The 14,044-nt window shown below is 46.9% G+C and overlaps 1 protein-coding gene across 9 annotated transcripts in view; it reads left to right on the forward strand.

Moving 5' to 3' along the window:
- APBB2 (amyloid beta precursor protein binding family B member 2) overlaps window positions 1-14,044 on the forward strand; it is a 392,503-nt gene that overhangs the window by 264,747 nt on the left and 113,712 nt on the right. For 7 of the 9 annotated variants that reach the window (XM_066233437.1, XM_066233440.1, XM_066233436.1 and 4 more), the window contains one exon: window positions 8,091-8,299. In XM_066233437.1, coding sequence (XP_066089534.1) covers window positions 8,091-8,299 — 209 coding nt within the window. The remainder of the gene's footprint in view (window positions 1-8,090; window positions 8,300-14,044) is intronic. The other 2 variants (XM_066233443.1, XM_066233446.1) reach the window with 1 other exon arrangement.

Here is a 14,044-nt window from a genome sequence, read left to right on the forward strand (position 1 = left end):
AAGAATAGGAGCCTTGTGCAAATGGTTCTTCTGGTTTTGAAAACACAGATCTCACAAGACCTTCAAGAGTTTTCCTTTGCGTAAAGGTTGACTTCTTCGCCCTGGCGACCTTGGACCTTACCTTAGACCTTATACTTCACGTGGGTGATTTTCCTATTATAATGACGTGACAGGTTCTTTCCTGTCACCTGGTCTTTGCAGTGGCTGTTCCCTCTGCTGGGAATGCTGTTCTCTTGTCTCTTCCCCTTCTCATGCAGGGGAACATTATTCCTCCGAGACCTTCCCACACCATCCTGTCCAAATAGGCCACCTCACCCCCAGACACAGTTGATCCTGGTCCCTAATTTGCCTCTTGATTCATACTGTATTCCAGCTTCTAGCACAGTGCTTGGCATTTATGGGAGACCATCAATACAAAAGAATGAATGTATAAGTGGGTGAATGAATGATCTAATATACATTCATATTTTTTTCTTTTGTGGAGCCAGTGGTTAGATGAAGTTTGCCAGAAAATAATGATTACCTTTTCTGTTTTTCTCAGCCAGAGATTCTTAACAGTGTCATTCAGAGACCAGCTTTATGAACTGCTGGGAACACAAATTCTCAAGCCTACTGAGTCCGAAAGTGTAGAGGTGGCACTGAGTGACCTGTATTCTAGCAGCTTCTCCAGGTGACTCTGATGCCGAGAACCACTGCCCCAGGCCACTGCTGCACGCCGGGGTCTATCCGATGACCTTTGCATCTCCAGGCCTAAAACAATGCCTGGCACTGAGTAGATAGGAAATACTTGTTGAATGACTTGATCTGCCTCCTCTCCCGCCCACCCCCTCGCCTGTTCATCGCACACGTAAGGCACTGGGCCCACACGTGTTGAGGGAGGGAGTGTGTGCCACTCCGAAGACCCAGGACCTGAGGGACAGCTTCTGTGCTCTGCACTGCAGACCTCGCCAAATTCAGAGTCCCAGCTCACCTCTTCCTCTTTCTAGTGGCCTCCAAGAGCAGGAGAGGAAATTTCCAGCTGCTGCTAGTAGATGCTAATTTGTTTTCATTTGCCCCTTGGATTCCTGCAAGTGAGCCCAGGGGAGAGGGTGGTGAGAGGCGAGTGTGCCTCGTGCACCGAGCGCCGGCCCAGTGGGCCCCGGGGACCGGTGTGGAGCCAGGCCAGAGGCACAGGCGCCGGGGGTGGCTGGAGGAGGCAGGGCTTGCTGCTCCCAGATGGGCTCCTTGTTCCCATGCCAAGTACTGCTTCTGGCCCGAGAGGCTCCCAGCACAGGAGGGACTTTCTGGGACTCTCTGCCTGGCTATTTTTATACTCTGACTCTCAGGCCCTGCTTCCTGTTCCCTCAGAATGGAACAGATCTACAAACAATGAAGAACCCCAGAGCCACCTTGAAGGACACCTATGACATTTGGCTCCTTGTCCCCTTCCTGTCGGCCTGCGACTTGGCCGTCAGTGATGGTGCAGTGATGACAGGAGACCATAAAGCATCTTAGGGGCAAAATCTTTGGGGACAGACAGGAGGGAGGAATAGGTGGCTCTCAGTCTCTGCAGTGTGCCGGAGGGGACATTCGGTTGCGAGGCCTCTAATGGGTGTGCCCGACGCCCGACGTGTGGGCCGCAGGAGCAGCTGCCCCGGTTTACTGGAAGCAGCATTAGGGAGGGAGGCACAGAAAGGAAGACCCTCTGTCAAGCCTGCATTGGAAGTGACCTCATGGGACTTGGGGTGGTGCTGGGCTCAGGGCCAGTCCTCTGGAGTGAATCTTGGGGCCGTCATTTACAGGATGTCTGCCCTTGGTCAGGTCAGCTGGCTGGGCTGCTAACCTCAGCACGGCAGCCATTGTGTTCCTTTTGTTTTATTTCTCTCCCCGTTTATTCACCTTCTAATTTCCTCCAAGCTCTCTATACTGATGCTTAAGCAAAATGCGTTTCTACATAGGGACAATTTACCCCCTTGGCTTCCAACCAAACTGCTGTCCTCTCTGAAAGGGGGCTGACAGTAGTGTGTCCCTCACAAGGTGGCTGGCTGGGGATACCCCACCAGCTCCTGCAGTACAGCGAAGAAATGTTGGGTGACACAGCCCGCAGTCAGCATCATGTCCTTGTTCCTTTACTGTTGTTAGTGCTCAGAACCTCATGGCAGCATTGATAGGACTTGGGTTTAAGCATTGAAAGGCCAGGAGTCTTGTCCTGGCTTGCTAATATTCCTGATTTCTGGCCTTCTAGCTGGGGTTAATGCGAGCATTAAATGCGGTCACGTGTGTGCAGACCTGCTTTGCCTGGTGGTGGGGAACTTTTTCTTTTTTCAAATGAGGGTCCCAGACCAGTGGTGGGATTCAAATAATTTAACAACCGGTTCTCTGCCCTAATAGCCATTTAAAGTATTAAAATAAAGATATACCAAGAGATAGTTTATTATTTCATGCATTTGATACTTAAATAAGAACAATAAAAGAAGTACACAAAACTAGATTGTTATAAGACTGACTTAAAATATTTATATTAATGAAAAAAATATTCAATAATACCTGCCAAAAAAAATAAAACTGTTATTTAAGATATTTCCGTATTGCTTCTTGATTGGCGTCCTCACTTGCAATTTTCTTTGCTTTTATCTGAGCATCATCAGCTGTGTGATTTATCCTTAACCATCTTCTCACGGTAGGAGTAGGATCCCATTCCTTTAGAATGTAAATTTGTGATTTCCACATTGGTCGACCCCTAGACCCCCACCTCAGAGAGAACACTAATTACAAGTGCCATTTTAACAACCAGTTCGCTGAACTCAACGAAAAATTGGGTATAGGTTCTGCCGAACTGCTGCGAACCGGCTGGATGCCACCACTGCCCAGACCCACAGTGTGGAAAAGAACTCAAGGATCCTACAAACACAAGGAAACTATTCACTTGGGGGTGGTTTGTATTTGAGAGAGACCTAGGACACATTTAGCAAATCTGCTTAAAAATAGACACCAGGGGACGTAAACTTTTTTACATATTTTGAACTATTTATTTTTACTTGTACATTAATTGAGAGACAAACATTTGGAGAAAAAGAAGGTACCTGTGAAGCAGAGGCATAGCCGTCAGGGGCATGGCACATGGTGGGGAGAAGTGCAGCAAGGCATGCCGGGTAGAGTCTGGCCTTGTCTGACCTTCTGGGGTCCTCAGAGTCCGGCCCTGCCAAAGAACCTGACTGACCCTCTTCAGAGAGTCACAGCATGCTTATCATCTTTTAGCCTTATTCTTTGAACTGTTGTGACCATTTAATCCCATAAATTTTGCAGTGAGTATTTTCCTTTGGACATAGCAAAGTATTTTCTTTGTGGTGACCTTAGTGAACTTAATATCTTATTATCTTGTTGGCTTGGAGACCTATAATGACAGTAATGAGAACAGTAACAGTGAACATTTATGTAGTGGATATGCCTGTGATACGCCAGCTTCCTTCTGAATGTTTGACACTCTCCCTGGTGAAGTAGGCACTATTTTTCACCCCCTTCCAGATAAGCATCTGGAGCGCAGAGATGCCTGAGGTGTCCACGGCCATTCAGACAGGGAGTGGCTGGGCCGGAATGGAGCCCCTGCGAGTTCTCCCTCTGCGTTGCCACGCCAGGCTGCACGAAGCCGGGAAGGGACTCGGGTCTCCAAACTTTTTACACAGGGGTCCAGTTCACTGTCCCTCAGACCATTGGAGGGCTGCCAAATACAGTGGTCCTCTCACTGACCACCAATGAAAGAGGTGCCCCTTCCAGAAGTGCAGTGGGGGCTGGATAAATGGCCTCAGGGGGCCGCATTGCGGCCTGCGGGCTGTAGTTTGGGGATGCCTGGTTGCTGACTCCTTTCCAGTCTCGCTGGAGAATTTAACAATCCTCTGCAGGCTTTCTAGCTCTGTCCCCATTTTAACTTTTCCTACGCATCTTTCCTGAAGTGACCCCGTTGTTGGTCTGAGTGCCAGCCCTAAAGTTGGGTAGCTCTGAGCTGGAACCCTGTGTTGCTTTATGGTATACAATACTGAATCGAAATTCCTAAGTTTACTTAGGACAGTTGCACAGCGATTCGCCCAAGAAGAAAAAGCGTTCTCCAGCCTGGAGGCCTTTGAGGATATTCCCACTGAGAGCTGAGGATACCACGTTGTGACTTCAGAACTCGAACAGGTCTGTCTAGAGGGGGCGCACGGCAGAAACTCGGTTTGAGAGCTGCTGCCAACCGGAAAGGCAGTGAAACTCCGACGCCGGTTCCTCTCCGCAGCGCCAGCCCCTTGCCTTTTCTTCAGCAGAGCTTCACTAAGTGATTTCCTGAGAATCAAAATGGGGTTGGAACTTTTCTCCTCTGATCACCCAGTGTTTACAGCTTTTCCCATTCTCATCGGTCTGCACGCCTCCTTCACGCCGCGTCCACGGCGGTATCCATTAGAGGGCATCCATTTAAGCTGCTTTGCAGTATTTTGAACCATGTTATGACAGAAGCAGCTTCCTGGTATTTAGATGTTTTGGCCCCACTGTCCTCTCACCTTAGCTTATGGTTTCAAGTTTCATTTTAAGCAAAATGTTTAAACAGAGCAAAAACACTGGTCCCTGTTTTCAAGGAAAATTATACATTCAAGACCAATATGTAAAACAGATAAAAATGGTACTGTTATGGTCAAAAAAGCTCTGGGAGGACCCAAATTCCCCCTCCCTGCACCAGTGTCTCCCTCCCCCTCAATTTGATAACAGTTGAAAAACACTGACCCATTGAAAATGGTCCAAGGAGTTATTTAAATATATACATTATTTTATGTAAAAAAATAAATAAATAAAGTAAAACAAGTTGGAGCTATGAAGACTAAACAAAATGAAGTATAATGGGGCTGAGGTGCCTGACATATTTTGCACTTTTCCTTGTCAAATATATATATCAATATAAAAAGAAAAAAATATCTCAACTCAAGAGTCTCTTGGCTTCCAGCCCAGAACTCTCTCCAGTTTATCCTACTGTATTTCTTTTTATCCATAAAAAACATTCACATGCACCATCAAGGGAAGAAGTCATTGCTCCTCCCCAGAAGCTAGTATTCCTGGGGGGTAGGACATTGCTCTGTCTAGTGAAATTGCACAGAACTGATTCCTTCATAATCCCTGCTTTGCTCAGTGCCAAGTTCCAAATCCCATCATTCAAGGACTTCATTCATTTATTCATTACTCCTTCTTTCTTTGTTCATTCTTTCTTTCCGCCCATCCATTTATCTATCCATCTGCTGCCCATCCAACTCATTGTTATTGAACACCTGCCTTGCTAGGCCTTGGGATTACGATGGTGAACAAGACGACACGATGTCAGCCTTCCGTCACAGGGCTTACCGCCCTTACAACCAGGGTAGGATGATGTGGAAGGGGTTCTATAAATGGTCCCGGAACTGTTAATGATGCTATAGATGTACCCACCTTACTTCCTCCATCATCCTCATCTCGTCATCATCATCATCAATTTTTACCAACAGAATGCCCCCCTTTTTTTATTCCAATAAAATCTTAGCAAAAACTCAGAATATAAAACAAATATAAATGGGTGGGTCTGGCTGAAGGCAGAGCAGCCCAGCTCCCGCCCTGCCGCCCAGAGCCCCTCTCGTCTTGCCCTTGAGGTGCTTCCCTGACAGCCAAACCTGAAAACCACGGACCCTGGTCTCTGTCCTTGGTCTGACAGGATTTCATATTCTGATCGTGCTGTGTACAGGGCTATTCTTCATATATGCTAATGCCCAGCTGTAGAGAAAACTAGAACAAATGGGTAGATTCAGTCCCTCAGACCTCAAAGACCACAGAAATGGTAACCAGCAGCCTTTTCATGTCTCTCAGTTTCTAGCCCCAGAGCTTGTCTTGGAGCCACTAGAATGGGGCAGGGGAATGCCCTCGACGAATGGGATTTTCTTCAGCAATCCTCAAACCCATCTATTGTACCTGGCTTGTCTCAGCTGAGATGCTGAAAACCAGACAACTGCGGAAACAAGCCCCTGAAACCGACACAGGACAAAGGAGTGTATACACATGTTTGTTTCAAGTTTGAGTAACTTGAAATTATTTAATCATGCTTAATTTCCTGTAGGGGGAAGGGAAATTTCTATCATAATTTGAGACATGTGGCAGTTTTGCCTCTGGCAGATTTAAATGAGAACGTGAATGCTGGGATCCCAAACAGCCTCATGAATGTACATCTGTGCCCTCAGTCTTAATCAACCTCTTTGTCTGGTTTCTGTTTTGTCCTGTGCCTGCTGTAACAGCCTCAGTGTCGCCTGCCCGCCTAGTGCTGTGACATTTGCCCAGAGCAAGGCCCACAGACTTTCTCATTTGAATTGCTGTAAAGTGCTCCAGCCCTTTCTGAGGGACCACACCGAAAAGGGCTAATCCTGAGAATAAAGTCATCCGCAGGGTTAGAGCTGAAGTTCTGCCTGTCTGCTTTGCGACAGCTGCCCGTGATCCCTTCGGTGTGCCTCCGTCCCTTGGAGTGTGTTCTATTCCTCTTCCCCTCCTGTCTTCTTTAGCACTTTTATCCATTTCATATTCAACTCAAAAAATACCAAGAGGCCCTGGCAGGTTGGCTCAGTGGATGGAGTGTCGGCCTGGTGTATGGACGTCCCAGGTTCAATTCCTGGTCAGGGTACATGTGAGAAGCAGCCATCTGCTTCTCTTCCCTCCTTCTCCCCCTTCTCTCTCTCTTCCCCTCTCACAGCCAGTGGCTCAGCTGGTTCTAGCGTTGGCCCTGGGCACTGAGGATGACTCCTTGGTCCCAGTGTGAGCCTCAGGAGCTAAAAATAGCTCTGTTGGCTCAAGCATTGGCTCAAGATGGGGGGTAGGTGCCCGGTGGATCCCAGTCGGGATGCATGTTCCAGGAGTCTGCCTCACAATCTCCCCTCCTCTCAACTAAAAAAAATATAAGGGGGCCACGGACCAAGAATGAGATTTCTAAAAGCAAATAGTTATTTAGTAAACTTAAAAATATTCACACAGGTCAAGGGTGGCTGATTTGTTTACTACCCCCCCCCCCATCACCACCACATACCACTGTGTTTGTTATTTTTTTTAACTTGAATGCCTTTGGACTTTGCATGCTTGCCAGTTTGCCACCGTGCCCACCATTGTCTCCTGTATTTCACACCCACCCTACTTTATATATTCCTATTATTGGCCTGGTTTTACAGCGGTCTGGTCGCTTCTTAAATACCAAGGCTTTCCCGGGCTTCCTTCTGTGGGAATCTTTCGTGTACAGTTTGGAATTCTAGAGTCTTACAAAAGACATTGTGACTTTGCATATATGTATATTTACATCAAATAGGAGGAGTTATTAGAAGATGAAAATCGAGTATTCATTTATAGAAAGTAGTTAAAGAAACTAGGAATTGCACTCATTGCTGGGAATGTTGTAAGGATACCAGGCAATAAATCTTACTGATTTGCAAATGGATTCAGTAGATTTTGAGTGTAACCTTGCAAATATTACTTGGGTAGTTAATTCTGGCTAATTACGCCTGAAACATCATGGGAGGCAAAAATGACGAAGCTGAAGCTGCCCTGCTTGGGGCACGTCTTGAGAAGGCAGGGGTCTTTGGAAAAGACAGTGGTGCTAAAAAAAAAAAAAAAATAGAAAATAGAAGGCAGCAGGAAAGGAGGGAGAGCAAATATGAGATGATGGACTCCATAATAGAAGCCGTAGGCATGAGTCCACAGGAGCCGAGCAGGGCTCTTGAGAACAGGACATGTGGACCTTACTCATTCACAGGGTCACCAGGAGTCAGAGCTGCCTCAACAGCATGTAACAGCAACAATAGAGCTTCGGTTTGATCGTAGGTTTTTTGGAGCTGCTGGGTGACTTAATAGTGGGCCCTTTATGTCCAGTTCTCAAATGTCATCCTTCCTTTCCAGTCCTTCCCTGGTCTTATTCCTTATCACCCCTTTCACCATGCTCTGTATCCATGGAATAGCTGTAGTTCTTCTCATTTGAGCTGTGGACACATCTGTCTATGGATGTCTCCTAACTATTGGTACTAAACTTGGAAGACTGTAATTTGTTTCCTCTTTTAATGAAATCCTCTCTTTTTTCCCCCTCCATTTCCCAGCAGATATATGGAGCGATCACTCATTTCAGACCGACCCAGATTTGCCTCCTGGCTGGAAAAGAATTAACGATGTCGCTGGGACCTATTATTGGCATATACCAACAGGAGCGACTCAGTGGGAACGCCCTATCTCCATCCCAACAGATCTTCAGGGCTCCAGGAAAGGGTCACTTAGTTCTGTAACGCCATCTCCCACCCCAGAGAACGAGGTAAAATGGAGTGTCTTTTTAAAGACTTAGTAGAGTGGTCATATCTTGTGATATCTCTTTAGACTTGTTACTTCTGCCCCAACAGGTCACCAAGGTAAGCTTTTTATTATCATGCATGTTGCATTTGAAACCTCAGTAATGCTACCTCTTAGTTAATAGTGTTTATACCATCTTTCAGGGATGTTTTTATTTTTTTAATGGCTTTTGATCTCATAAAACACTATTTTAGGTATAGAAAGTAAAAGGGGCTGATTAATGAGAAGTGGTTTAGATCCCCCAGGGCTCATGAAGGCAGTATTTTTCACTGTAGGTGCCATTGCATGGTGCTGACTCCATAAAATATTTACACACAGACGAACGTCTCTTGGCCAGATGTCGTATAATTACTGCGTATCTTATTATCCTTGAGTTCATTTGATTGCAGGAAAGGATGTCTGTAAAAAGAACCCTTGAGAGCCCCTAAATGCTTAATTTCTATTTTTAAAAAAGGGATCTGTTTATTTAGCAGAAGTGACATTATTTTAGAAATAATGAGCCACATAAATTTCTGCTATCCCTGAGGAAGAAATCTGAATGTTTAAACAAAGAATTGAGGCATTAGAAAATTCCACTGTGGTGTTTGTTAATATAAAAAGGCCTGCCTAACCAGGTGGTGGTGCAGTGGATAGAGTGTTGGACTGGGATGCAGACGACCCAGGTTCGAGACCTCAAGGTCGCCAGCTTGAGTGCGGGCTCATCTGGTTTGAGCAAGGCTCACCAGCTTGGACCCAAGGTCGCTGGCTCAAGCAAGGGGTTACTCGGTCTGCTGTAGCCTCCTCCCGGTCAAGGCACATATGAGAAAGCAATCAACGAACAACTAAAGTGCCACAACGAGAAACTGATGATTGATGCTTCTCATCTCTCTCTGTCTGTCCCTATCTATCCCTCTCTCTGACTCTCTCTCTGTCTCTGTAAAAAAAAAATTAAGAAAAATAAAAAAAGAAATACTGAAAAAGGCCTGTCGTGAACCTTTGTGAATCCTAATAACAAAACAGTCAAGAGAATTACATTTGGAAAAGGTCACAGTTAAATAATGGCTTTTTGGGGGGAGAGGAGTAGTTCGATTTCTGACACCAGGACGTTTCTGCTTGTTTCTGACCACAATCTTCTCTCAACAATCCATTTTGGAGACTCGAGGACATTTGAGCTGCATCTCTTACCTCCAAGGCTCCTCTCTCTATATATTTGCAACTATTGTCACCCTCCCTGCAGGAAACAAGAAAGAGACATCTTGTTTCCTACATCTTTGATTACTTGCTTGCTCTTCTCGGGAGGCAGTCAACGCTGCATTCCAACCACGTCCCGCTGTCACTGGGCTTCAGTGTCTCACTTACCGAGCCTGGGCCTCGGACTCTCCATCTTTAAAGGGCAGGGCTGGGTGAGCTGTGTCCTCACTGGTAGACAAAGGCCATGGTTTGATGGTACCTTTTCCTGAGAGTCAGGCACATGCTTCAGTTCCACTGAAACCACATAGGGTTTTGTCGTTTATCACTGGGCGATTTTGATAACATTTTATTGAAGCATCGTATTTCTACTCCCTGAGAAAATTCCACTCAGTCATTTATTCATCTAGTGTCAGGCGCACTGGGGGATAAAGAGGACCCACACAACCCTGGTGCTCAGAGACGTTCGCGTGGAGTGGGTCCTCTTCCTACTGTAGCGCAGTTGCATCTTGACATGTCTCCTGGACCACAGAGGGGCCTCCCGGAACCCGAGCCAGCCAGGCCGCAGCCTTTGCTCTCGCTGAGGCGCAGACACCCTCTGTTCCTTACCCGTGCGGCTTTCCTCTTGGCATCTCTGTTAGAAGCTGTCTCCATCCCAGAGTTTCAACCACCTTCCCCAGTGAGAGGTGCCCTGCAACCAGAGAATGCCACGGGGGAAGGGATCATCTGACACCAGTATCTACACATTAGAAAAAGGGGCCTGACCGGTGGTGGCTCAGTGGATAGAGCATAGACCTAGGATGCTGAGGTCTCAGGTTTGAGACCCCGACCGAGTTCACTGTTTTGAGCACAGGCTCATCAACAGATCCCAAAGTTGCTGGCTTGAGCAAGGGGTCACCGGCTCAGCTTGAGCAAGGGGGTCACCAGCTCAGCTTGAGTCCCTTGGTCAAGGCACATATGAGAAGCAATCAGTGAACAACTAAAGTGAAGCGACTATGAGTTGATACTTCTCATCTCTCTCCTCTTGAAAAAAAATAAAGTAAGAAAAAGGGAAACTGTGGTGCAGAGAGGTCTGTGACCAGCGGCAGCACTGAGTGTAGCACTCAGAGTTCCTGAAACCTCCTGAATTCTAGGCCAGAGTTCTCATTTATCTTCCCTGGCTTTGAGATTTCCGCCTCTGCTTTCTCATTGGCCCAGAGGTGAGGAGAATAAAGTAACTCTGAGATATAAATATTGATCGACTTACGACCTATGCAACTTACGACCATTCGACTTTACGACCACAATAGCTAGTCACGACTGCTCCGCGTCTGGCAGTGCAAGTGTTGCCCAGCTGGGCGTAGGACAGTGCAGACCAGCACTGCCATCTCCGCGTGCACCATTCCAACTGTTATCCCAGACTCGGTACAGCAATTTGTGTTTTGTGTCTTGGGTATTTTTCATCAAACCCCTCCCAAGATGTCTATCAAGAGGAAATTGTCTTTGCAAATATTAAACCAGTTGTACTGGTAATGCAGTGTTTTACTTAAACCTGACGAATGTAAAAATAAGAAACAAAATGGTGTAGAGATGATACAAATGGCATCAAATGAACAAAGAAAATTATGATCTATAACAATAATGAAAGAAAATTATGATAAAATATGACTTAAAGATTTTTATAACATCATTTCACAGTACTGTACATATAGCCTACTCAACTTATGACCAAATTGTGTTACGACCGGTCTGTCGGAACCAATCGTGGTCCTAAGTCGAGCACTAGCTGTAATGATTTCTGTTCAGTGACTCGCTTGTTCTCTGTATGTGGAAGAAATGAAGTCCTTTTTAAAGCTCACCTTCTGGGGCCAGAGTGTGGGTGTGATGGAGTCTAGGAGGCCACCCCAAGGTTTCTTTGGCTCAGATTTTTATTCCTTCGATTAATATGGTAGATGCTCATTTCCATGTTTTAGGAAGAATGCAGCACAGGTGGGGAGTGGCCCTGGGGAAGTGTCAGGTAGCAGAGTCCACTTCTGGTCCTACTTTTACCTCTTCTTCCCGCTTTCCCTGCCTGCTTCCCCCTTCCCATCCACTGGGTAGGTCCCTCCCCACTTCCACGGCCGTGACCCCCACTCCTCTCCTAGAGGCCATTGTTTCCATCACACACCCTCCCTCAGCGCTCAGCCTCCCAGCTGCTCCTTATGACTTATTGTGGCATTTATTTTCATAAATGTCATTTCACTTGTTCCCTAAGACTCTTCATGGGACAGAGAAGACCACTATTACATTTCCTATTTAAGAAAAGAAGTAACTGAGGTTCCATTATTTGAGTAAACCACGCAGCTGGTGTTGGAGTGGGCTCTGACTTCCTGGGCTCTGACTCCAGGTCCTGTGCTCTGTCCGGGACTATGTGAATTTTCACCTGCTGTTGGTTCCATTCCTCTGGTATGTTGCTAACCATGCTGTTGTTTTTGACAAAGTCTTATCCTTCCAAGGACCTTGGTTAATGGATGTGTAGTGTTTGAAGTTACAGAGAGTGAGTGACTCATATCCAGGACTTTAACAGACCAATGGGATGGGTGTTCTTCAGATCAACCTTTCAAATATTAGCTTCATACACATTTCTCCTATACATAAGGCCATCTATCACGTCAAAGAACCAAGTGGATTTAAAAGGCAATAAATTGGCCCTGGCCAGTTGGCTCAGTGGTAGAGCGTCGGCCTGGCGTGCAGAAGTCCCAGGTTCGATTCCTGGCCAGGGCACACAGGAGAAGCGCCCATTTGCTTCTCCACCCCTCCCCCTCTCCTTCCTCTCTGTCTCTCTCTTCCCCTCCCGCAGCCGAGGCTCCATTGGAGCAAAGATGGCCCAGGCGCTGGGGATGGCTCCTAGGCCTCTGCCCCAGGCGCTAGAGTGGCTCTGGTCGCAACAGAGCGATGCCCTGGAGGGGCAGAGCATCGCCTCCTGGTGGGCAGAGCGTCGCCCCTGGTGTGTGTGCTGGGTGGATCCCGGTCGGGCGCATGCGGGAGTCTGTCTGACTGTCTCTCCCCGTTTCTGATTTCAGAAAAATAAAGAAAACTACAGAAAAAAAATTTTAAAGGCAATAAATTAAAATCACAGGGGCAAAGAAGTAAGCAGGTAGAGGGTCAGAGAATTGGAGAAAAGACCCACCCTGTCACATGCCCTGGACATGCAGATACTGCAACAGCTATGAAATCAGAGGCACTACGGGTGATTGCGAGTGTGCAGGGCCAGTGTGCGAGCGTGCTCAGCCTGTCACTTTACTCTTCCTAAAACCCCTGAGTCTGGGACTAGACTTGCCATTCTCTTTTCACGTTTGACAACACTGAGACCCAGAGAGGTGAAGGAGCTTGTCCAGGATCACACACCAGGTCCACGGTAGGTCAGGCTTGAATGAAGGTCTGTGGACCCCACCCCTACCCCAAGCCTCTCTATACTGTAATCAGGGGCTTACTTAGGGAGCCTCGAATCTCTTCACCTCACCCCAAGGTGGGGCTGTGTCTTATGCAGAGCCTTCTAGAAAATGACTTCTCTTGGTAACATTGTCTTAGGTGCTAATAACAGTTAAAGAGAAATGGTGATTTCTCTGACACCATTTCTTTGATTCCTAACTAGAATCTGTTTCAACAAATTTGGAAACATGAGAGAAAAGCAAAATGTTAAGGGAGAGAAGAAACTTGTAATATGTTGTGTTAGAAATGCATATTTTATTTAGCTTTTCTCTGGGTTGCCTTTAAAAAAAAATCAGATAAGTGCCAACTCTGTTGACTAAGCCTCACGAAAGCTTAGGACTGGAGGCTTCCTTACAGTTTGACGGCTTTACTATCACATTGCAGAGTTGACTGGGGACGTGTTATGCGCAGCGGATCGTGTTTCTTCTGCACGTGCCAGCAGTAGTTTTGAAAGTTTATAAACTGTCCAGGAAGCACTTGCTGCTGAAATTTGGCCCGTGATCACCTCCCCCCAAATCCATTAATTTGTTCCAAATTACTTAGATGTTGAATTTTAGAAGAGGGAACCACACAAAATATTTTTACGAATAATGATTAGCCAGTAGGTAAGTGTTCCTCATAATCCTTCTGACTGAAGGTGTTTCCCAGTTCCTTAAGAAGAGAGTATAGAGGAGAAAGGGGGTGTGTGTTTGAGTGGCGGAATGGCCTTCTAGGTCTCAGAAGAGACACGTGGAAGAAGACACTCTCGGTAGTCAAGGTTGTAGAGCTCAGCTCCCTTAGCGGCCCCTCCCCTCCCCGCGCGCACGCGCACACACAGTCTGCCTTGTGGTCCCCGCGGCTGTGCTGTGCTCCAGGCCTCGGTCAGTCCCCGAGGACACGCTGTCTCTGAGGAGCTCAAGCCCCGGGGCTCCCCCAGAACGGAGCACAGTAACTGTGATCAGGGCCAGGGGTGCTGCTGCAGCCTGGGCAGGGTCAAGACAAGGCCCAAGAGGATGTTCCCAGCTGTAACTCTGCCACCAGAACATCGCTCAGCTGTGCAGCCTGAAAGGTTAGCAACTGGGAGGTCATCGGTCCTGGAAGATGGTCTCCGTTC

Source organism: Saccopteryx bilineata, chromosome 5 (assembly GCF_036850765.1).
Source record: "Saccopteryx bilineata isolate mSacBil1 chromosome 5, mSacBil1_pri_phased_curated, whole genome shotgun sequence".
In the NCBI taxonomy this organism is placed as follows: domain Eukaryota; kingdom Metazoa; phylum Chordata; class Mammalia; order Chiroptera; family Emballonuridae; genus Saccopteryx; species Saccopteryx bilineata.